The 25,823-nt window shown below is 39.6% G+C and overlaps 1 protein-coding gene across 5 annotated transcripts in view; it reads left to right on the forward strand.

The window, feature by feature from the left end:
* The window catches only part of PRICKLE1 (prickle planar cell polarity protein 1), a 109,361-nt gene extending 84,686 nt beyond the window's left edge, over positions 1-24,675 (forward strand). Inside the window, exons 2-10 of one of the 5 annotated variants that reach the window (XM_084617386.1) lie at positions 5,793-5,942; positions 7,655-7,726; positions 15,211-15,393; positions 17,638-17,751; positions 18,555-18,692; positions 19,193-19,396; positions 20,081-20,267; positions 20,429-21,292; positions 22,371-24,675. In XM_084617386.1, coding sequence (XP_084473512.1) covers positions 15,262-15,393; positions 17,638-17,751; positions 18,555-18,692; positions 19,193-19,396; positions 20,081-20,267; positions 20,429-21,292; positions 22,371-23,227 — 2,496 coding nt within the window. In that variant the 5' untranslated portion in view covers positions 5,793-5,942; positions 7,655-7,726; positions 15,211-15,261 and the 3' untranslated portion in view covers positions 23,228-24,675. Of the gene's footprint in view, positions 1-5,792; positions 5,943-6,572; positions 6,750-7,654; positions 7,727-15,210; positions 15,394-17,637; positions 17,752-18,554; positions 18,693-19,192; positions 19,397-20,080; positions 20,268-20,428; positions 21,293-22,370 lie in introns of those variants that run through there. The other 4 variants (XM_084617388.1, XM_084617387.1, XM_084617385.1 and 1 more) reach the window with 4 other exon arrangements.
* The last annotated feature ends 1,148 nt before the right edge of the window (positions 24,676-25,823 follow it).

The raw sequence follows: 25,823 nt of genomic DNA on the forward strand, positions 1-25,823 counted from the left end.
CAGCAGTCTCCCTCGGAATTCTTCATTCCTGCTTCCATCTGCCAGTCTGAGTTTTTCCCTTCAGCTGCCTCATGTCTTTGCTCCATAATCCACTTGAACCCCCTTCTAAACTCAACCAGACTTTCCACTTGCATCTCCAATCCTCGGATCTTCTCTTCCATCAGCTCTGTCAGACAGCACTTCATGCAGATGAAACTCTTTCCCGGTACCCCCTCCAGGATCATGTACATACCGCAGCTTCCACATCCAGTCATCTTCATTGCATCTTCCACTACATGGGTCACTCCCACTGCTGCCTCTGTCTCTGTCATAGCCTTCCCACCTAAATCCTGTTAATCTGGGGAACACAAACCACACCAAAACACCACCACCCACAGCAAAAACAAACCCCAAACGAGCACCGCAATACAAACTCCCCTGTTTACAGCTCTGTTTGCTGGCTCCTGGGCCACTGCAGCTGTCTGTGCTGCTGCCTGACTGGCTGGCTACCTTTATAGGACCCCTACTCAGAGAAGCCCCGCCCCCTAATCGGGGCTCAGCTTCTCTCCCAGCACAAAGCCCCTACAAGCCTCTACACATACAAATAATACAAATACAAAAACTTTCTCCTCCAACAGTATTCCCACTCAGACTCCTGTTTACAGCCCTGTTTACACACTGCCTCCCAGCCCAGTGCCCCCCAACAGACTCCCCACCAACACCTATGCCCAACAGCCCCCTGCCCAGAGACATCCCCCACAGACTCCCCACCACAACTGCACAGCGCTCTGCATACCACCACAACCACCACCACCCAGTGCCCCCCACTACACTCACCAGCCCCAATGGGAGGTGACCGTGTCCACCAGGCTGAGCCGGCAGTGTGGCTATTGCTGGTCCGCCCCTCAGGAGCAGCACGATCAGCCAGGCTGGAGTTGGGCCTGCCCAAGCTGATCTCCCACGGGACCCACTTGCTGGGTGGGGCCTGGCCGAGTCCTCCGTGCTGCCCCCCCTCCACCAGCCGAGACTGGTCCAACCTCTGCACCAGTCCCTGGTGGCTCGGTCCCAGGGAGATGTGCTGGGCCCCTGCAGGTAGTGGGCTGCAGTGACTGATTGAAGGTGGAACCATTCTGGGGAGCAGGACAGACCCCTGGAATGTGACCCCCGAGAGCCTCCCCCACGGCCAGCAGCCCTACCCAGCCACATGATGGCGCCTGGCTGCTGGGCGGTGAGTCCCTTACAGGCAAGAGGACCTGCTGGCTGGGAGCCACTCACACAGCAAGGCCAGGCTCTTGACTGCCCAAGGTGAGGGGCCAGACCTGGCGTGTGGACAGGTCATGAGTTAGGGCACCCGGGGCTGTTTTAATGTGCTCTAACTCGCAAGTGTAGCCATGCCTTTAGTGTAGACAAGCCCTACATCTCTCAGTGCTGTAGCTTTTTCCAGTGTAGACCTACCCATAGTGAGCGACAATCCCTGCTTCAGAGAGTTTGTCTTATTAGTTCTCTAGTTTTCCATAGAAGTTTCCAAGCAAAAGGGATAGAAAAGACATGGATTGTTAATATTCAACAGCAAAAATAATGCATCGGGGGAGGTCAGGGAGAATAAAAGGTATTTCCGACGTTTCAGTTTTTAATGAATGATTAATAGAATTGGTAGAGATGCTCAGTTGACCACCAGAGGGAGATTATTCAACTCAACAAATAAAAACACTGAAATTGACAAAATCTGGATGAATACATGCCATATTTGACTTTTTAATTTAAAAAAATTATTGTGACTTCATAAAAAAAAACAGTTAAAAAATCATGGTGTTTATTACCAATAGAATTACTTCATGCAAATGAAGTTGGATTTAGGCATGGGAAGTTGACTAGTTGATATACCAGAGATATTGCAATTCCCCCCTCCCAGTAATGGCCAGGTCTCACAACTCTGTGCAGGTGTACCCCTCTGTTGAATCCCCTTGACTTCAGAATGGTTCTGTACAGGTGCAGTGGTCCACCTAATCAGAACAAGTAGAGCCAATGACAGGGGAGTAAAAGGAGAACAGAGCAGAACAGTACCTATCCTACCAGACTTGGGGCTGGTTATCAGGTAGGTGTTGTGATAACTAGACATAGATGAGTAGATGAATATTTTATATTTCTTCTCATAGGTATCATATTGTGGATCCATTGGGTATCTGGGTCTGCCATTTATAATGATGTCACTACAGACAATACTGGTCCTCTTTGCTGTTTCTGGCCATGCCATCACCACCACACCTGTTACTCAGCATTGTATGAATCTGTAATGTTTCTCTCAGGCGTATGTCTTTTTAAGAGATTTATGTGCTTCCATTGGATTTAGAATGGTGATAAAGAATTAAAAGATTGATCAAGTTAGTCACTCTACTAGAGTTTAAATAGAGAAAGCTCCTTTCAAACTGCAAAGGGAATTTTAATGTCTGACTGCATGTCTTGTGAAGCAATATTAACCTATTTTTTGTAATAGAGATCACATATTTTTCATCCGTGATTTCTAATGCTGTTGATTTGTGATAAGATTTGATGTAATGGACCAAACCGTTGATCCATCAAGTTTCATATCCTTGTGGTCTGCTAATGCCCGATCATTATTAATCAACTATTCCATAGTGTTTTCATGGAAGGGGAAAAGTTTCTTCCTGTTCCATGTTGCAGTGTATGTATGCCCTGGCATACGATATTGGATATTCTCATTTCAGAATTCATGACTAAAATGTTGATTTGTCTTAATGTTACCCAGCCAGTAGCAATAAGTAGCTTAACTTCATGCATGAAATTGCATCCTATTTCCCATGTAAAAAAGAGGTTTAATATTTTCCATTTCTGAACACAGTTCATGTATCTGACCCCTTTCCACAAACAAATTTATTTTTGAATGATTGGCTCTATACCATGAATAGATAATTTTAAAGCAGTCTTTTTCACCTCATAAAATGAAGTCTAAATACAGGTTGGAGATGTGGGAAAATGGTTGCAGTTGGTTGCAGAGTAGAGGCCGTGTTAGTCTGTATTCCCCCCCCAAAAGAGAGTACTAGTGGCACCTTAGAGACTAACCAATTTATTTGAGCATAAGCTTTCATGAGCTACAGTATCCATTGAAGTGAGCTGTAGCTCACGAAAGCTTATGCTCAAATAAATTGGTTAGTCTCTAAGGTGCCACTAGTACTCCTTTTCTTTCTTCTTAGCAGTCACCCAAAAAGCAATCCACACCAGTCTTCCCGCTGACTGAAACAAAAGGCAGCCCTTGAGGGGCCCAGTTATGACTCATGCCTTTCCTTTTCTGAATGTGTTTGCCCTTGACAATAACAATGCCTTTCAGACAAGATTGACTCCTCTTAGCACCCTGTGGATATAGTCTGTCTCATTCAAATTTAATTTTTGTAGGCAGTATTAACTGTCTGCTAACTACTTCGTTACTATCTCATATGCAATAGCCTGTAAAGTTAACAATGCTGTGGAAAATGTAACAAACAAGTAACTGTGAATGTTCCACAGTAGTTGACACTTCCACCCTCCATATAAATAGTTGAATGCTGTACATAATTGGATAATCATGAAGCCGTATCTAGTTAGCTAGTGTATAGTTGATTTTAAACAAAAGTTTTAGAAGTGATCGGCCTCATATAATTATAATTTCATGTTAGATGCTTTACTACTGGAGAATATGCATCTATGCCAAGCTTTAGGAGAAAGGAGTGCATGTCTGATTAATGTTGTGACCTGTCCAAAACTAGACATCTCTATAAAAATGCTACATAGTTTCATTCAGAACAAGAGGCATTTATGCCTTTGACCTAGAGATAAAGTACTAATAAATTATCTTTGATAATTATTTCCCTAGGAAAGCAAAGAACAGTTAGGAATAGGAAAAAGGAAATATGACCTAGGTGTTCACGGTTAAATTCACAGTTCTGTAGAGGAAACTGCCTGTCAGCCTTTGAAGTCAAATGTGGGAGGGAAGGCGCAAAAGCCAGTTTATTTCAAGCTGGAGGAAAGGCTACACCTTTTAAAAATGCAGAGTGAAGTAAAAGCGACAGCTATGTTAGTGGTTCCTCCCTTTTTGAATATTTATTGTCAAAGATGGAATCAACATTGGCTGCTAGCCAAGCATGTCTGCATGACAAACACTATTGTCTGACCAAGGCTAAATCTTTTCTAAATAGACTCTACACCTAAAGCCATAAGCCTCTGGTATCTCTGCCCTCTAATAAATACTAAATTTTTCCTCATCTGTACTTGGCACTGGAGAGAGAGAAACTATTCGAGTTTTACCACTGAGCTATTCATTTCACCAAACTGTTTACAGCAACATGTTTGTGTATTTTTAAATGTTAAGCTTTACGATAGGGCCTTTTCTGTTCAGTTGGGTGCAGAACCATATGTGCAACTAATCTCCTTAACTATGCCCTGTGAGAGAGAAATTGTTCTTGGGTAACATTTTTTTTTTTAAAAATTGACATTCTACCTTACATTGCTGTTTGTCCACCAGCACTTTATAAATGCAGAGACTTCATATGACTCAGATACTACAGCAACTATAAATACTACATGTATGTATAGATTTGTATTCTGATAGTGTTACCTTTGTATGTAAAGCAGTATTTACAGTCTACTGTTGGCCATAGTTCCTAGGTACTGATATCTAATGTGTATAAAATAAATTATTTTAGATTATATACTGTAGCTATTAAAGAGTTCTTAATTTATTTTTGTAATTATGCAAATATATACAATATCCAGATTCATTATGATGCCATAGTACACCTTTCAGTCTTGCACATGAAAACATTGACTCTACTACTCTGAAATTCTTTCCTCTTGCTTCAAACGGTTTAGTGATGTATTTAATGAAGGGATTTTTTGTATTAAATCCTATATAAAATATTTGTCACATTTGTATAATACTATTCATGGGGCTGCTTTGAATTTTGCTAGTGTATTACTACTAATTGTCAGGTTTCAGAGTAGCAGCCCTGTTAGTCTATATTCGCAAAAAGAAAAGGAGTACTTGTGGCACCTTAGAGACTAAATTCGTTACTCTCTAAGGTGCCACAAGTACTCCTTTTCTTACTACTAATTGTAGCTCACTTTTGACACCTTCCACTATCCTGTTTGATTTAAGTACACAGACTTTTACCTGGCATTGTTCCTTTCTCTGTCTCATGGAGTGACACAAAATAGCTCTCTTCATCAGGCTTATCTGACTTTATTTATGTTAAGGACCTCTTCAAAATGGTCAGAAACTTATTAAATTCTGGCCCAGTGGGCTGACTTCATTGTTATGGGCAAGTTTTGAGATGATTGTTAAGGACGGCGGCCTCCCATATTCCGAGAGTGGTGTGCTGGAACGAAAAGGGAAGTTTACACAGGCGTTTTAAAATGTTTGCTTCAGTGCTTGTAGAACTGATTGGGCTCCCTGGAGCTCATGAAATGGAAGATAAGGGATTTCTCAAGTAACACTTCTAGTTTGTAGTAACTTGTAGTTTATATAGGATCACAGATGACTGACAGTTCCTGGAAGTGGACAGTCTAACGATTAATGTTGGAGGAATTATAGACTGAACAGAGGTCAGATCTTAGTACACTCTAATGTATAGGCAGGAAGGCTTTCCACACAATGGGGGGTGTGGTGGGAGATCTATTACAAGCACAAATAGCATTAGGGAAGCAAGGGGGGGTGGGATAATATATGTACTCAGTACTGTGACTTAAGCTTTTATTACTTCTAAAAATATTCAGTCCCTGGAGTAGATAGTTGGCTGAGGGAACCTTTTTGCCTTGTACAGGTTCCTTCCCAAAATGAACGTGCATCTTCTTAGCCAGCGGTAGGAATGAAAGGGAAGGATGATTCTGAGCACTGCCTGCCAAAAAAAGAAGAGGCCCTTGTTCTGGTGCCTTCTGCCTCCTCCAACAGCTGTAGGCTTGATGCTGTATTGGTAAGGGCTGGTTCCTCCTCTCGATGCGCTGTGCACCACTGAAGTGGGGGGTTAATGAGAACATCTCTGTGTGGGGGGGGGGGGGGGTATGCGGTCTAGGGGGACTGCTGACGGGAGCTAGTGTTTATGTTGGAGGATGTTGTAAACAGCCTCCGGGAGGAGTAAGGAGCTTCTTGAGGTGGGTGTGTTGGGGAGGCGGGCGGTTAGGGGCTGTGTGTGTGTGTTGGGCGGGGGGGTGGCTGGTGGACTGTAAGGAAGCCGGGGGTCTTTGAGGAGGCTGGGGGGCTCTGTGTGTTGGGGGAGACTGGGCTGTGTGGCTGCCTGAGGGGGTGTGGGGGGGAGTGGGGGCTCTGAGGAAGCTGGCTGAGGAGGAGGCTGAGGGCTCCAGGGAGCTGGGGGGAGGCGGACTCGGGGGGCTCTGAGGAAGCTGCCTGAGGGCTGGGGGCTCCAGGGAGCTGGGGGGAGGCTGACTTGAGGGATGTGCGGGGAGGCTGGGGGGAGGCTGACTGAGGGCTGTGTTTAAGAACTACCAGCGCATTTGGGGAGGGGCAGGGCTTGTGCTCGGGAGGCTGCTCTGTCCTGTCTCTGCAACCTGGCGGGAGGGGAGGGGGTGCCCGCCCGGCCGCCCGTGTCGCCTCAGGCGGAGGGAGGCGCAGGTAGTGTGCGGGCGGCGCTGCCGGGCACTGCAGGCCTGCTGAGGTGGGGAAAGCAGCAGCGCGAGGCTGGGGGCCGCTGCCCCGGCTGCACTGGCCGCTGCCCCAGCCCTGCCCGTAGAGCCCGGGGCCGCCCGCCGGGTGGGAGTCGAAGGTAAGGAGCCTGCAGGTCGGCGCGGCGGCTTCTCCGCCCGGCTGCGGGGATGCTCTGGCAGCCGCGGGACGCGCAGCCCCTGGGGCGGGGGCGATTCTCCCGAGGGACCCCCCCAGTTTCCATCGCCCCGCGATGGGACAAGGGAGCCGCTCTCCCCGGGGACAGCAGGGCACCGCGCTCCGTCTCCCCAGGGCCCGGCGGCGCGGGAGCCCCCAAGAGCCCGCTTCTGGCTCACAAGCCTGGCTGGGAGCTGCGACCCCAGCGCCCGTCCCCGGGCTGCAGTCCCCAGCAACTCGCTCCCCGGCCCGCTGGGGCTGGGCGCTCGCTCTGCCCTGGCCGGCGGCACGGGAGCTGGCGGCCCCAGCCTGGGGGAGGGATAGCTCAGTGGTTTGAGCATTGGCCTGCTAAACCCAAGGTTGTGAGTTCAATCCTTGAGGGGGCCATTTAGGGATCTGGGGCAAAAATTGGGGATTAGTCCTGCTTTGAGCAGGGGGTTGGACGAGATGACCTCCTGAGGTCCCTTCCAACCCGATAGTCTATGATTCTATGGGCTGTCGCGGCTGCCGTTTGCGATCTGCCGGCTACTGTGTCCTGTTTCTTGGCGTTTGAAGCAGTGGAGGGTGGGAGTGGCGGAAGGGGACTTAGTTTAAAATAGCAATTGCAAGTGGCCAGGGGAAGCAGCGAGCGCCGAGTCTGCAGGGGTCGGAGCTGGGGAGCTTCGCCTCCCGCTGCAGCTTGCGCCAGGGCTCCCCTTTTAAAAGAGGTAACGTGCCGCTTGTTGTAGCCACTTAACCGTTAGGGCTTGGCTGCAAGGGAGGTTAATTGGATGTTGATACCTTATTACTGCTGCTGTGAGCTAAGAAAGCCAGGTCTGTTTGAGCTGCGTTTGCTCTAACTGTTCACAGACGTCTCCTGTGCTACTTGACATACGAGATGGCATCACATTTGATCCTATTCACTCAACAAACCTCCCACTGGTGAGTAGTTACATGTGCACTTTTGTTGTCAGCTGGCCCTGGGACACAAGGCCTGCCTGAAATGCAGGTGGTCTCTCTAAGATTAAAATGATCGTTTTAAACTAGTCTCCACAATGACTTGGCCTTGAAATAATAGGTTTAAGAGAGGATTTCTTTTGGCAGTGTGTCTGGTATTTAGAGTTGAGTATTGAGAGGGGTCTTGCCTCTTGTTTGCTATACATGCTTGTTGCCATGAAGTGCAAGTACACTCATGGTTTTAGCCTGCAATTGTTAATCCCCTTTTATCGTTTTTAAAAAACATGATAATGTGCAGGAACAATCAATGTCAGTTCTTCAGAATTCTTCTTCAGCTGATTTCTTCTTCAGAACACTTGACAGATAAGATGACCTTTTAAAAATGTGCATGTATGTATATTTAAATTTTCCTCATTAATCTGTGTCAGAATAAACTGGGCTATGTGTGGAATTTTGTTTTTACAACTTGTGACTTCTTGAACACTTTCTTGAAGTATTTTCTCTGGAAACTTGTTTCCAATGAGTGCTGTAAGCTTTAACAAAGAACAGTGTTGTTCAGGAGCCAACAGGTGATGGGGTGAAACCTGAGTATATGTGTACATTGGAGTAAAGTCTGGCTGCTGTTTCCTACAGTCGTTTAAAATAGAAATTTTTTAAAAAAATCAATAGACTGTAAAGGGCTAGATTTCTTTCTCTCACTTTTAAAATCTGTGTACCCCATTATGGAAAATAAAGATCTTATTAGAACAGTGCTTCCTAAACTATTGATTCTTGTATAACCACAGCATGCAGTTTGTTTTTATATGGAGCCAAATAAAATAACCCAAATCAGACATTTTGGCAAGGACAATGCTTTATAGTGTTTCCTCCTTTTGTTAAATTTAAGCAGTCTGTCTTTGCAATTTCAGAAGGCATTATTCATGAAAATAAAACAGTCTGAAATCATGAAAGAAAGTAATGCCAAATTTCCAGTGTGAAAAATTCTTTATTTTGGCATGTGTGTCAGTATGTGTGTGTGGTAATTACTCAACTCTGCTGTTGGTTGGTGTACATACTTAGATTAGGCATTATTTAGAAAATGTAGAAAACACATCAGCTTGATTTACTCTAAGGCCAATCAATATGTAATTAGCAATAAATACACTGTAGCAGTCTTTGAATTTTGCTGTATATCTTTAATAAAGTACAGTACTGTTTCTTTGATAGTTCACTAGATATTCTGTATATGTAAATAAGGTAAACCTCTGAAGCAGCTGTGGCTAAGTCCTGATAACGCCTAACACTTAAGTTGTAATATTTGGAACTGGGTCCAAATTTCTTTTACTGGGTGCCAAATCTGGTATCAAACGTTTTGCTAGATTTCAAAAATTAAGTTATTTTTAATGGGGAAGCAGGAAAACAAATTACTCTAGTTGCAGCAGTAAAGTGGGTTTTTCTGGTAATGCTTATACCGTTATTGGAATGTTTTTTGGTTGTATTTCTACTACAGACTCTGCTCCTCTTTAGGGTGAATTATCATATGAGGTAGAAAGAAAAGGAGTACCAGTGGCACCTTAGAGACCAACCAATTTATTTGAGCATAAGTTTTCGTGAGCTACAGCTCACTTCATCGGATGCATAAAGTACAGTACATAATCCCATTCACTTGCTTATTTAACGCCTAGTCTTAACCCTTTGGGCTGCAATTGCAGTATATTGTGAATGGATGCATGTGATATGCATCTTGTGTTCCCTATAGCCTTGTTAACAAGCAGTTTAACAAAAAAGTTGTTAAACAATTTGCCCTGCAGGACAGAGTTAAACAGCAGGGGTTGGGAAAGGAAATATGTGTCTTACTGAGCTCACAAATCATGACCTCTTCTATCTGATCAGCGGTGACCATAGAACTTACTCAGTGAGCTGGAAATCCTAACATAAGGATTAGTTTCACACTTGGATTTAACAATTCTCTAATATCCTTTCTCTAGGATGTGAATTTTAATATTTTATGTAACAATGGATTTATAATTAGGGATATGGACTCTTCACTCCTAAGAACTCTTCCTATTATTAAGTGACCGTAGATGACAATAAGTTTCACTAGTGTATATCTGTCTAACTTTTTTAATCACATTTTTCTTTTACATGGCTAATAATTATGAAGCCACTAGTGAAAGATTTTTCTCTTTGTAGATTGTGAAGCTTTATTAATGAGGGAGTGCTTGTAAATCTTAAAAACAAACTTGCTTTATTCTGTAGATGTCATGTAGTATCCTTTCTCAAAGTTTCAACAAGCTCATCTTAAGATATGTAACCATTTTGAAGCCTGTTACTTTAAAGAATGAGTACAACTGCAAAAATGTTTTAGCTCTAATCTGTTGCAGTTTTAATTCGCAAACCAATTTACGGACTCTTAAGAGGGTTGGGAAAATAATTTATAAACACATAATAGCTAAAATAGTTCTACAAGTACTGATTGTATTTTTAGTTTTCAGATACTTCAGTTTAACATCAAACCTTCAGAAACATAATGGTCACAATCTGGTTCAATTTATGAATAATGTTTTTGGTATCTGGAATGCATCTCCTCCATGTTAATTATCCCAACCTTCCAATGAATGTAGGTTTAAATGGTAATTTATATCTATGTGGGCATGTGAGGTTTGTGGTGCTTCTTCCTTGCCCTTCCTAAAACTAACATATTGATAGCAACCCTGCCCTTTTCTTTTAGTTTTTCAATTTCAATTTGCCAGCTAAGGGAAGAACCTCTCTTTCCTTCACTCTCTCCCAAGAGCTGTTTCAACCTACTTCTTACCCATAAAGGAACTGGAGGTAGAGGGTGTAAGCTTTGAAGTGAATGTATTACTTTTTTTTAAAAATTCCAATGCATAGAAAAATGAGTAGAACTGGAGCTGTTCCCCCAAGTACTTTGGTCTGAAAGGAAACAAGGCTCTGCTACTTTCCTCCCCCGCTAAAGTCTTGTCCTCTTTTTGGAATTATATAACTCTGGCATTTATTGGTGCACTTTGTAAGTCTTAACGTTATCAAGGACAGCAGTTACCTACATAGAAATAGCACTTGACACTTATAATGCTATCTGCAAAGGGCTTTGTAAAATTAACTAGTCCACATAACCTTGTGAAATGAGTGAGTTTATCTTCTGTATTTTGCGGATGGAACAACTAAGCAAGAGAGGTTGACTTTTTCTGAGGCCACAGGGTATCAGTGTGGTCTTGACTTTCCCAGATTAATAGTTCAAAATGGAGTTTAAACAACTAGTACATGATCAGTTCAGTATCATTCAGGAAGTCATGGGTATATGGTATTGGGCACAGGGTTTCTTATTACTGACAGTGCTGAACACAACCTCGTCCTTGTCTACAGTGGCCAGTTGTGTGAAACAGTGCTGACCACAAGTAATGGGATTGTGAATTCATATTTTAACATGACTTATCTTCACTACCAAATTTAAACTTCTGGTTCTGGTATTCTGCTCAGACTACTAAAACCTCTCACTACAAATCAAAGTCTCCTTTAGTAAAGTGAAAGGAGGTGTTACTTTGCTCAGGTGTTACTGTCCATTCTTGACTAAGCTGTAAATAATGTAACACTTGAATTTTAAAATTATTCCATAACTAAATATTGGATATTTACACAAGTTATTGGAACAACCCAGTACTGTAGTTAGGTTTGATTCATACCAGTCTGGCTTATGACACTCTCTCCTTCATGGAATTAGCTAGTCCATTCTGAATATGGTTGACATTTTTTGTCCACAGAGTAGGAGGTGGTAGGCAGCCCTGATTCACCACCAGGAACAGTTCTGTTGACTATGACTTGACGGTTAAAAAGAAGAAAACTTTCTTTGCTGCGATGAAGGCATAAGATTTTTTGTTAATTGAAAAAATAAAAAAATCTTTATGCCATCATCAGTCACACTTCAAATGTGATTTCTCTTTCTGGTGGTCTGGCATTCTTTCTCCAGGCTTAATTTATATTCCAAGATGACCTGTGAGGATAGCATAAAACAAGAGGATGTTAAGGATTTTCTGAATTTATTTTGTGATTTTTTTTAAACATTGATTTTTATTAAGAAACAATGCAAAGTACAAAACCATGACCGACTGACTTACAGCTTGTATATCTTTCCAAACAGAGACGATTTTCTATACTGACAGTGGAAGACATAAAATGTCCTACAGGGTTATTTGGAGTGGCCTTCTAGAGGAATCATTGATGAGCATTAGGCAGATCTCATCTGCGGCACAAAGCAATCATTTCACCCTTTAGAAAACTGACAACCAGTCTAAGAAAATCTACATGGTAGAGTAGATATGTACATTTATCTGTATATCTGATCATTGTATGAGAGCCACTAATATTTTGAGCAGCTATTCATCTTCCCTGGTATATTTCTGAATCAACAGGATTAGTTACAAAGCTGAATATATCCAATTATTGTTCTGGCTTAAGAGTGTGAAGGCTAGACCAAAGATACTGTCTGAACTCTTCAGTATACTTGCTGATGTAGTTACTTCTTTCATATGAAACTTACTTTAGGCTTGCTATTCCATGATGGAGTCCACCATTAACTACTTAATTAAACTTTTTTTTTTTTAAAGGTAGACTCCTTTATTCATGGGGTCACTAAGCAGAATTAAGTTTTGAAAGGTGACAGTTTGACAAACACATTAATGTACATAATAGAGTAACAAGTGAGAAGTAGAAAATTTTAGGTGAGACTTCAAGTAGTTAGTGACACTTTAAAAATATGATCTATGTCATTTCAAATAAACATGTCATTTAATTTCATTAATTCTACAGAAGAATATTCTAAAGTAGTGTATATCTAGTACTTGGATCACCTTCCAAAATGACTTGGACTTTAAATGTGACTCATAAACATGATACATTGATCTCACAGCTGAGAATTATTTGGACACACGTATAATTGTGGTAGGGGTCAAGATACTCATCACAGTCCTACTACAACCATAACTAACAATAGCATCTTTTAGTAGCTACCAGAACATTGAGTTCCCAGCTTTATCCTAGTCCCTCTTGCCTGTTGCTATATGGGAATAGGAAGAGATCTTGGCTATGTCTACACTACATGATTTACAGTGGCGCAGCTGAACTGTTGTAGTGCTTCTGGTGAAGATACTCTAACATAGGGGTTCTCAAACTGGGGGTCAGGACCCCTTGGGGTCATGAGGTTATGATGTGTGGGGTCACAAGCTGTCAGCCTCCACCTCAAACCCCGCTTTGCCTTCTGTATTTATAATGGTGTTAAATATATTAAAAAGTGGTTTAATTTATAAGGGGGGGAGTCGCAGTCAGAGACTTGCTGTGTGAAAGGGGTCACCAGTACAAAAGTTTGAGAATCACTGCTCTAAGACGACAGGACTGTTAGCTTAATAAATTCTGCCTCTGCAAGAGGTGGTAGCTATGTTGGTAGGAGAAGCTCTCCCACCAACATAGCACCATCTACACCAGTGCTTAGGTCAGTATAACCTATGTCCCTCAGGGGTGTGGATTATTCACATCCCTGAGTGACATAAATTATACTGAAGTAATTTATAGTATTGACATAGCCTTAGATCTAAAATGAGATTATTGCTCTTGTTGTACTGGATGATTTTATTTCCACTAACCTGATGAGAAAGGAATTTCCTTTGTATCAACAAATTATCTCCTCTGTATCTGCTTTCAAAGGAAATTAGTTAAAAGATGTTTATCTATGTATTCTAGATATCCAAAGTGAACTTTAAGAGACCTACCTACTGATCATATTTATAAATTACTTATTGAATAGATGATCATTTCTTTTAGCAACAGTAATATTCAAGACAATATAATATCCACACTAAATTGCTTCAGACTTTCATTAACCCTTCCTAGTAATTGAGGATGGAATGAATGCACTGATGTTCATAAAGCTTTTTTACATAGAAGACATGAATGATCTGCACCTGTTTTAAAATGATGACTTGTTTGGAAGGTCACAAACTCTGAACAGTAGAAGAGGAAATGAGGTCATCTTTACTTTTGTTAAGGGTGAAGTAAAGTCAAATTTATTGGTTGGTTGTGCTAATCTCTGCCTTCTGGCATGCATGCAGTTTAAAATACTGCACAAAATAGCAAATGTAGAGGTTTTCGTACATGTTAACACTTAGCTTTCTTTATAATATGCACTGATAAACTTAATTTTAGTTTTAATTTATTCAGGTTTACTAAGTTTACCACTTCAACAAAAACTGAAATAAAATTTTAGGGATTTATTTAACATCCAACATGCTTTGTGAAAATGTGCAGTTCTTACAGTGGCTTGGATAGGAGATCTACTGTTGTACTTAGAATAATGAGTTATGATGTAAGCAATCTTTATTACAGTGCTGCTGTGCACTATAATAATAGTCTGTTGGCATCTCTTAATGTTTTTTTTTCAGGGTTTATAACTTTATTATTCTAACTAGCAGTGGGCTAAAATTAGTGGATAAATTCTCAAGGCATGTATAAACTTCATTATTCATGATTTTTGTTTTGGAAGCTTTTAGTATTGTAGCAATAGCAAAATGGAATAGTCAGTTTCATCTTTTTTTGTGAGGGTAGGAAGGTATGGACTAGCTCAACAATGGCTTAGGGTAAATGTGTATCTTAAAAAAAGATACATAGTGATTAAATGTTGTCTACTGCCATTTACGTTGAACGTTTGAAGGAGGAAAACTGACATACTGTACCTAAGGCATTGTCTACCTTGAGAAATTTAAGTCTTTCTTCCACCACTGATTTAGCACTGGTACATCTTCGTTGATATTGGCAATAGTGGGACTGGCAATGTGTCCAGCCACAGGTATTATACTGCTGTGATGTTTAGACCTGATTTGAGAGGGGTTACGTACCATGCTGATAAAATTTTCTATGGATGATATAGCATCAGTAGAGTTGCATCAGCACTTATGCCAATGATAAGAGAGGTTTCAGAGTAACAGCTGTGTTAGTCTGTATTCGCAAAAAGAAAAGGAGTACTTGTGGCACCTTATACTAACCAATTTATTTGAGCATAAGCTTTCGTGAGCTACAGCTTATGCTCAAATAAATTGGTTAGTCTCTAAGGTGCCACAAGTACTCCTTTTCTTAATGATAAGAGAGCTGCCTAAAATTCTGAATGTAAATGAAGTTTAATCATGCAATGCTATATACTGTTGGAGGAAATGTCTTCTTAATCCCAGGTGGTCAGGATGATTGTCCTGCCAAGACACTAATTAATTTTACTGAAGATCAGTATTTCATGCTATGCATATAATTCAAACTCCTAGTGACGTATCAATAAAAGCATCTACCCTTCATGATGTATTTTATAGCAGTCACTTTACCACAATAGTATTTCAAATATTTAACTTGGTTGATGCCCTTCTACGTCCACCCCAAGATCACTTCCATGAGGCTTTTCCTGTTTTGTTAACTCTTTTGTAATCTCATCTTTTCAGAACAGTTTCTTGATGAACTGCAACTGAATAGCTGACACCGCACACTACACTATGCCTTTGGAGATGGAGCCAAAAGTTAACAATCTTACCTTTGGGTGTCAACGAAGCTCAACATCCGATGACGACTCTGGCTGTGCCTTGGAAGAATATACCTGGGTCCCGCCAGGTCTTAGACCAGAACAGGTAGGAACTGAGACTCTTATTTTTAAAATTAATCAAAATAGCCATAATTTCTTACTAAATATCACGTGTTGCCACTGATAAAAGACTTGTTGTTTCGCTTCCTAATAAGACGTAAATTAAGTGTGCTTTAGCAGATTTTTTTTTTCCCCTAATGACCTATCTTAATGGAGAGAGAGGTTAAACAGCTTTGGTTATTGGGGAGGTTATATTAAAAGAAAATCATCACTGGACACTTTTATAATAGAAATAATAATATACTTTCCAATTTTTTATTTTTCTAAATAAGTAAACATTTGACATATGTGTGTGAAATGGGATGTTTCTTTAAATAGGATGTATTTAAACTAAACTATTTCTGGCACTGCTTTAAAATTGTTTAACTGAACATATTGCCACTTATTCATGCAGTGATTTCCCTCTTGCATGCTGTCTGGGGTTAACTTTTACTGTTGGAGGGGAGAAGAGTTTAGGACGGTTCCATTTTTTGTTTTGCACGGTTGTTTTTCCTCAACTAAACGGCCTAAAACTGAAAATGAAACCTTTTTAAGTATAATAATGGTAATGGAAATAGGACAGTGACACTACTTGCTGAGGGAGCAAGTTGCTACATTGATCAAATGTTCAAAAATAGGTTCTTAAATAAAATTCTAGTTAAAAAAGATCCAGCAACAGTACTGCAGGATTTGGTATAGATGATTCATAAGGTGTTTGACCAGCACTGAGTTCTGTTACTCCTGTATACATGGGTAAGGAGACTATGTGTAACATGTCAAGGGAGCTGAGCATCTCTAGTTCAGGTGGCCTGCTGATGTATGCAGGAGCAAAAGATCTACTTTTTGTTTTCCAGAGACTTTCTCTTCATGATTAAATTAAGAATAACAAGCCAACAAGAGCCATATATATGATGCACCATCTTTAAGGAAGATCCTTTTATCATACACTAGAGTTAAACAACCTTGAGAGACATGGGGAAGGGGGAACAACTAGCTAACAGCTACTTTAAACTCTTAAGGGAAATGCAGCAGAAATCACTCATTCTAGGTACCATCGGCTTAAAGATATTTTCACACAGATGACAACATCAGTGGCATTTTGCTTAGTATTATGAGAAACATGGGCATAGAGCAAACTAACACTAGAAGTTTCCTTCTTACTGCATGTTCTGCTTTGTTCTCTGTAAATAAACTCTGTTGGTTAGTGGACTTAAAAGTAGACTTAATTGAAACTCATTAATGTTCAGTTCTGTGTCAAAACCTTAACAGTGATTTGTACTACTTTTTCCACTTAACTTGATTGAGGAAGTAGTGATTCTTTTTTCATTTGTCTTAACTAAAATACCTAGTCCAAGTGATTGACCAAAGCATCATTTAAATACAGATAGCAGGTAACAGATTGTCTGTCTGCAACAATCAGCTCTTATTTACAGCCTCAGGCCTTGTGACAAGCTGGAAACTGCACAGGAAAAATAATAAATCTGTAGCTGCTCCACAAAAATATTTTTTGCCATTGGGCTTTGTCATAGCATTCTTTACAGTTTTCCTGTCCTAAGTTTCTTCTGATAAGATGAAATAAAGACAAGCCTGAGAAGACTTTCAAGAAGGCATAGTGTGTTTTGCTTTCCTGGTCAAATGCAAAAACCCTATGAAAATTTCAAAGTGAACTTGCATCTGGTTGAAATGTGGCTGGATCCAACCTCTTCCTCCCAATAGAGAGATTATTTTAGCTTCTTACCAAAAGCTCACATGGTAGCAATGAAAGCTGATGCTTGTGAAGAACCTGATCAGCAGGAGATTACAAAACAGGTTTTGTCTCAGCAATGTGTAAAATGCACAGAGCAAATTCAATTTGTTTATGTAGTAGTTGTTTTTAGTACAGCTTCACACATTGTGTGGTAAATTGCAGAGGGAAATTTGGAATTTCAACAGGCTTGCTGACCAACCCTAAAGGGGGTGGAAATAATGATAGCATTAAATGTGCATAATTTATGATACCCGTAATTGTCACTGCAAATTGCATTCCAGAAAAGCAATTCAGCAGCTGGGCATTAGTTGTAGCAGAGACAATCCAGTTCTGCTGCGTTAGCTCATCTGGTCCTCATCTTACCTAGAGGAATGCAAATGCTAATGTAGCATATCTTAGTTCCTTTGTAAATGAGACTTAAGATAAGGCACTGGTTGAAGGACATTTACAATGTTTGGGTCATGTGTACCCCTCTGGTCTTAATTCTTAATACCTCCTATTCAGGTACAGCTATACTTTGCCTGTTTGCCGGAGGAGAAAGTCCCTTACATTAACAGCCCTGGAGAAAAACATAGAATTAAACAGCTTCTGTACCAGTTGCCACCCCATGATAATGAGGTAACTATGTGGCCATGTATCTATTAACTATATGCTGCTTTTTTAAGGAAGAATTATCTTCTGTGGACATATTACAAGTCTAAAATGTCACATGCAATGGCGTCTAACCCATAAAGATAGCATAGTGTGTACATTGTCAAATCCATTGTTTAGCTGTCCATTTCAGTTGTATTCAGATAACAGCTGGCTAGGAGGTCACTGCTTTCTCTTGTTAAGAAGGTGGGCAGTCAAGTGCAATAAACTGAACACAAGTTGGTTTTATAGTGTTTGCAACCACCCACCAATTACCAGGAACCTACACATTTCTGAGATTTCATTGTAATAGAAAGGATGCTTTGTGGCAGTAAAAGGTTTGAAGCTTAGACGTGAATCTGTGTTTTGTAGGATAGAAGTGGAAGTAACAAACACTTTTGTAAAAAGGAGTCAGTGCTTAAGTTCTTGTGTATACTGCAATATACATTGTTTAGTTATGGTCTGTAAATCCAAAAACCATACATCCAAACACATTAACAAATTTCATTTGGCAGCAATTCTGTTTTTAGATAGCAATAGTTTAGCACACTATTGATTTTGCTTATAATACTTTTACAAAGAATTCACATAAACTTTCTTTTCACGTATCTGGTGTTGTAACATGTGGAGGAGTTACAATATATATTGTAGGAAATATAAAGCATGTGGGAAATCTTAGGAAGGAATTGAACCGGGATGTTGATATTTTATAACATATATTTTAGTTACTACCGAGAAGTAAATAACCAGTAGCTTGGTGTCTAAAGCATGTACTGTCTCTTCTGCTGAAGGTGAGATATTGTCAATCTTTAAGTGAAGAAGAGAAGAAGGAACTACAGATGTTTAGCGCTCAGCGTAAGAAGGAGGCATTGGGACGAGGAACTATTAAACTGCTCTCAAGAGCAGTAATGCATGCAGTTTGTGAACAGGTAACCTTGTGGCAATAGCAATGAAACTAGCTGCACCAACACTGTAGACCTTACATGTTTGTTGATGCTACATATAGGCTCTTGTCTGTCTGCATTTGTACTCAGTAATACTGATAAAATTCCACATCGGAAGAGAGAAGATAATGGTTTATTTTTTAAAAAGTTAGATTTAATTCTTTGGTGTGGATATACCAAACAATTTTCAGAGTAGGCAATAAGTCAAATTGTAGCCAGTTGGCTGTTGTACTAAATCCATACCTATTTAATACACAGAAGATTAAAGTGTTGTAAAAACACCAAGTAAGTGTATATGAGTAAAATTTAGTTCTGCATCAGAATTGTGTACAATCCAGAATTATTCGAATTGCCCCTTTTGCTATATACAATGGAATGAGAACTTTAACACTGAATTGGGCTTGGTGTTTTGGTTTAACTAAAGTAACAACAAAGGCTGGTATTTTTGCAATGGAAGCGTATTAACTTTTTTTGGTTGTTTCTAGTGTGGTACAAAGGTAAATGGAGGTGAAATTGCAGTGTTTGCTTCAAGAGCTGGACCTGGAGTGTGCTGGCATCCATCATGTTTTGTGTGCTCTACATGTAATGAGCTTCTTGTTGACCTAATCTACTTCTACCAAGATGGAAAAATTCACTGTGGTAGACACCATGCTGAACTGCTCAAACCCCGTTGCTCAGCATGTGATGAGGTAAACAACACTTTTCTACTAAACCTATGCTGCCACAGAACCCACCATTAATAGGATAAAATTGTCATGTCACTTGCTCAATTAAACAAACAACTTTTGAATGCTAATATGTCCCCTTTGGCAACAAAGACTGTATCCTAGTATCTCATATGTAGATGTGAACAACTTCTCCATTCTCCAAACATATCTTGTAAAATCAGATACTGGACAAGTGTGATGTAGCTGCTTTTACAAGATACACATCTGTGTATCTGAGATTAGAATTGAAACCTAAAGACCGAGTTACAAGAAAAACTTTTACACATTCCAGAATAATGGTTTTCTTATTGCTGACCTTATTAGTCATACCTCAGATACTTGGAAACATCTGTCTTATGCTCTAATTTTAGTTACTTTTATGACAACTGACCTACTTTTTAAAAATGTGTATCCATTTTACTTAGCAAATGTGACAGCCTTCTGTATTAGCTATGCTGCTACAGGTAATCTTGTATTTTTAACTATTGAAACTGATCAGTTAATACTTCAGATTCACAGTACTGCTGAATTAATATGTAGTTCTTTAAATGTAATTGGTGGTCTGTTTACTGTACCAAGGGAATAAGTTCCTTTTTCACGTGCAGTTTTCGTGAATCTAACAAGCATTATTAATGGTTGTTGACAAATTTACTTTTATTTTTTAAGATCATCTTTGCTGATGAGTGCACAGAAGCTGAGGGTCGCCATTGGCATATGAAGCATTTTTGTTGCCTTGAGTGTGAAACTATCCTTGGTGGACAGAGATACATTATGAAAGATGGGCGTCCATTCTGCTGTGGGTGTTTTGAATCTCTCTATGCTGAGTACTGTGAGACCTGTGGGGAACACATAGGTAAATATATCCTTCTTAAGTATTAACATTTTACAAAGGTGGTGAGTATTTTATTGAATAAACATGATAATTCACAAGCCAAAAAAGCTTCAGGTTTTGCGTGTGTAACTTTTAACTATTTTAGCCATAAACTAAACAGTCCCTCTTTGACTCTTTACTAGGTGTTGACCATGCTCAGATGACCTATGATGGACAGCACTGGCATGCTACGGAGACTTGCTTTTCTTGTGCTCAGTGCAAAGCCTCTCTGCTGGGTTGTCCTTTTCTTCCCAAGCAAGGACAGATTTACTGTTCAAAAACTTGTAGTTTGGGAGAAGACGTTCATGCCTCTGACTCATCTGATTCTGCATTTCAGTCTGCACGATCAAGAGACTCCAGAAGAAGTGTTCGTATGGGAAAAAGCAGCCGGTCAGCTGACCAGTGCAGACAGTCTCTCCTACTGTCACCAGCACTGAATTACAAATTCCCTGGGCTTTCTAGCAATGCTGATGATACTCTTTCTCGCAAGATGGATGACTTAAGCCTTTCAAGGCAAGGAGCAAGCTTTGCGAATGAAGATTTTTGGAAGGGAAGAGTAGAGCAGGAAATGCCTGAAGACCCTGAAGAGTGGGCTGAGCATGAAGACTACATGACTCAACTCCTCCTAAAATTTGGTGATAAAGGCCTCTTTCAGCAGCCCACTGAAGTAGATGTTACATCAAATGAACACTGGATTTCTGATAATATCATTAAAAGCAAGTCGGATTTGAAAAAAAATAATCAAAGCCTGGCAAGTAAAAAATATCAGGCAGACATGTATTGGGCCCAGTCACAAGATGGTTTAGGTGATTCTGCATATGGCAGCCATCCAGGCCCTGCCAGCAGTAGAAAAATCCAAGAGTTAGATATGGAACATGTGGCTTCCGGATACAAACATGACCAAACACAATGGTATGAAGGTTCATTGGAATGTCTGTCTGGTCTGAAACAACAAGAGCAAAGTGTTCGAGATTCAATGGATTCCTTGGCTTTGTCTAACATCACAGGTAATTGATTATAGGGAAAAGTAAGCAATTTCTTAGAAAAACTTTTTTTTTAAAATCCCAAATTAGTAGTAATGTATGTGAAGACTTCAGGGAAGAATTTGACCCTTAAACTATCTTTTTTTTAATTGAAATACACACTTCCAACCTCCCCTGAAGAAAGAGTGCCACATAGGTATCTAAGGGCAGAATCTGGCTATTCTATTTCCTCCTTTATTTACAAGAGAAACACAGAAACCCATACCACTTGAGGTGTTAGAGCTTTCATCAACTTTTGCTGGAGGAACTGTTTTGCACTCTCTACTTAGTAGGTACACAACCTGCCAATTCAAATAATTTTTGTATCTATATTTAACAAATTCATACACTAAAGAAAAATTTAAAAAATAAACACTTTTCAGTCTATAATGATATATTAAAGGTTAACTGCAAATAATATTTTTAAATTGGATTTATTTCATGTTTTACTTTTATATGTATTTAGAATGGATGGATGGTGGCCTTTTAAAAAAAATGACATTTCTGAATGTTAGTTTTACACTGTAAACACAAGGCCATTCTGCCCCCTCCTCATACCGTTTTACCTTAGAAATATCCAGATTGTTACATTTGGTATTCCCTGACTTTGTTGGAGGAATTCCTGGAAACATGGAATGTGTATTGTCAACCCTGAGCAGGTGGTGTGGGATGTTGAATCTTTTAACAGACTTTTTTTTTTTTTTAAAGTGTTTTCTAGGCATTGGAGCTCAATAGATGTTTTGAACAGCCTAATTAAAAATTCCTTTCCCTCTTGATATCCTAATGTCGCTAGTTTTCTACTAACCATAGTTAAGACCTGAATTGTTAATGTAAATATATATATAAAGGACTTTTCAGGCTGCCTTTATACATCTCAAACAAACAAATGGCACAAGAACATTTTTTTTTTACTTTAAAGTTCACCTTTAAGGCAAAGTCACAAGGAATCAGTGATAAGCTATGTTTAGTCCATAAATCTTTATTAGAAGTTTAATACTTTGAGTCAACACGCTTCATTACAACTTCACAGATTACCTTAACCGATTTTTTTTTTCCTCCTTAGGGGCCTCAGTGGATGGAGAAAGCAAATCAAGACCATCTTTTTATTCTTTGCAAACTTTCCAGGAGCTGGAGGCAGAGGACTGTGAGAAAATGAGCAATATGGGAACTCTAAATTCTTCAATGCTCCACAGGAGTGCAGAGTCTTTAAAAAGTTTAAGTTCAGAGTTGTGTCAAGAAAGGGTGTTGCCAGAAGAAAAGCCAGCACACATGCCTGTACTTAGAAGATCCAAATCCCAGTCTAGACCACAACAAGTAAAGTTTTCAGATGATGTTATTGACAATGGGGATTATGAGTGTATTGAAATTCGCCAACCTCCAATGAGTGAAAGGACTCGTAGGCGTGTGTTTCATTTTGAAGAACGTGGGAATCGGCACCAGCATCGTCGCAGGAGAAGTAGGAAGTCTCGGTCAGACAATACACTTCATTTAACTACAGAAAGAAGATGTTCTCCAAAAGAGAGACTTCACTTTTACTCGCCTCAGGATTATGGCAAATTTATCCAAAATAAAAGCCCTCATGAGGTTCAAGCATACATTCAAAACACAGAACTCTATGGACAGTATGCCCATGCTACATCTGATTATGCACTGCAGAACCAGGCAGTTGATAAATTTTTTGGACTGTATGGTGAGGAAGAAGACTCATGGTGTTCAACTTCATCATCATCGTCTGATTCTGAAGAGGAAGGATATTTTCTTGGACAGCCAATTCCACAGCCACGATCACTGAGATATCCATACTACACAGATGACCTTTCCAGTCCAAGCACTGCACTGGCCAGTTCTCAGTTTGGGCAAAGGACAACCAAATCAAAGAAGAAAAAAGGACACAAAGGCAAAAACTGTATAATTTCTTAACCCATTAAGTCTAACAGCTGTGAAGACACATTCATATAAACTTTGTAGCTATAGTCTGTAAATGATAACCCTACTGATGTTTACAGTGTAAAACTAACATTCAGAAATGTCATTTCTCCCAATTATCAGATATTGCCAGGTTTTCATAATATATGCTGTGGTTATCAAAATATTGTAGTTTTACTTCCTTACTACAGTTTACAGTCTTTCATACAAACTTTGTGTAGAAATTAACATTCTTTTGGATTTTCATCCCTGTTTAAACATATGAGAGAGGGTGCAATAATAGTGAACTGAAAATAAAAAAATGCTTGTCCTTCACTGTTGCTTTACATAATCGGATAGCCGCAATATCTTTGTTTTTACCTTTAGAAAGGAAAAGGGAGGGTTCTGAGGTGTGTTCCTTCCTTGCAACCTCCCATTTTCATTAGAACAATCACAGCCTGGGTTGCCTTTTTTTACACATCAAACTGGAGTTTTAATCTATAGCTTTTATTTTATTTGAACCCTGATCTGCAGCTTTCACATTCTTCATTTGTGTGTGCCAGCCCTCCAAAGCAACCTCCAGTAAAAAGAGGCAAATCAGAAAATGACATTTCAAATATCTGCAGCCATCATCATATCATACCGAAGCAGTAAATGGCCAAGACTTCTTTAAAAGATTAAGAATTCCAGGCACCCTTTCAATGCAACATTTTATTAACTAAGGTAATCAAGGTTCAGCTGGTTTAGAACTTGACTGGCATTTTGTTTCACTGTGGGACATACACATAGCTATAACTGGCATTTTAATAGAATATGGTTTTCCTTAAAAAAAAAAAAAAGGGGGGGGGCGGAGAATGGTATCCTAACACTGGAAGCCCTTACACATGCAAGTAACTTCTTTTTAGTCAAACTACTTTATGTAAAGAATACTTGCAAAAGGGTTGAAAGGATTAGGTCCATATTTGTATCTTTTGGAACTCATTAGTCCAGATTTTAAATGTATTATTAGCTGCAATTATAAATTGAAAACACATTGATATTTATAATGTAGTATTCCATAGACTAAAATGTATTCATAATTTAACAGTGAAAATATTAATGTACATATTGTACAGTTAAGATTTAAAAACTGATTATTTTTATATCCCTGAATTCCAAAAAGTTCATTGTAATACAAAACTAGATTTATTAGGTGTTTAACAGCAGCATTATGGATGAAAAGATTGTTTGTATTTTAGTCAAAGGTTTACATTTAGAAACATTCAAAATTTTATTACTTAGTGAGCCAAAGCTTAATTTTCTCTTCTAGATATTAAAAGCTCTGTATGCATGGCAGGGCTGTGTAAATGCTCTCTGAACTATGGCCCTTGTAATCTTACAAATGTTTATTTATGGGTCAAGCAAAAGGTAAACGGTATAAATGTAAAAAACCACACAAACCTGGAATATATTAGTACAACAAATATGCAACTTCTGTGGATGATTTTTTTATAAGCTTTGTTATTGCCCTACATTAGAGAACAGTTAATATTGGGGTTGTGTATGGAACAGGAATGGCACAAAACTTTAAACAGCTTCTTCTTTCCATCAGTGAATTTTAAATGTACTGTATGTAGGAAGTCTCAATTTCTGCCCTTCAGCTAGCGTGTATATCAAGAGGAATTTTGATTTAGTTATAATAAACATATATACCTCTTACAATGTTGCATGCCTTAACCACAAGTGGAAGTTTTTGTTGTTATAAATGAGACATAAAGGGTAACAAGAAAACATTCTACAAATACATTAAAAGCAAGACGAAGACCAAGGACAGGGTAGGCCCGTTACTCAATGGGGTGGGGGGAATAACAACAGAAAATGTGGAAATGGCAGAGGTGCTTAATGACTTTTTTGTTTCCGTTTTCACCAAGATGATCAGTGCTAAATGGATGTCTAACGTAGTGAATGCAAGTGAAAATGAGACAGGATTAGAAGAGGCTAAAATAGGGAAAGAACAAGTTAAAAATTACTTTGACAAGTTAGATGTCTTCAAGGCACCAGGGCCTGATGAAATGCATCCTAGAATACTCAAGGAGCTGACTGAGGAGATATCTGAGCCATTAGCGATTATCTTTGAAAAGTCATAGAAGACGGGAGACATTCCAGAAGACTGGAAAAGGACAAATAGAGTGACAATCTATAAAAAGGGAAATCAGGACAACCCGGGGAATTACAGAACAGTCATCTTAACTTCTGTACCCAAAAAGATAATGGAGCAAATAATTAAGCAATCAGTTTGCAAACATCTAGAAGATAGTAAGGTGATAAGTAACAGCATGGATTTGTCAAAAACAAATGGTGTCAAACCAACCTGAGAGCTTTCTTTGAAATGGTAACAACTGGATGCGGGGAAAGCGGTAGACGTGGTATATCTTGATTTTTAGAAAAGCTTTTGATACTGTTCCACATGACCTTCTCATAAATAAACTAGGGAAATGCAACTTAGATGGAGCTACTATAAGGTGGGTGCAAAAATAGTTTGAAAACTGTTTCCATAGTGTCATTATCAGTGGTTCAGAGTCATGCTGGAAGGGCATAACGAGTGGGGTACCACAGGGATCAGTTCTGGGTC

The sequence above is a fragment of the Lepidochelys olivacea genome (genome assembly GCF_965140295.1).
Source record: "Lepidochelys olivacea isolate rLepOli2 genome assembly, chromosome: 1".
Classification (NCBI taxonomy): Eukaryota; Metazoa; Chordata; order Testudines; family Cheloniidae; genus Lepidochelys; species Lepidochelys olivacea.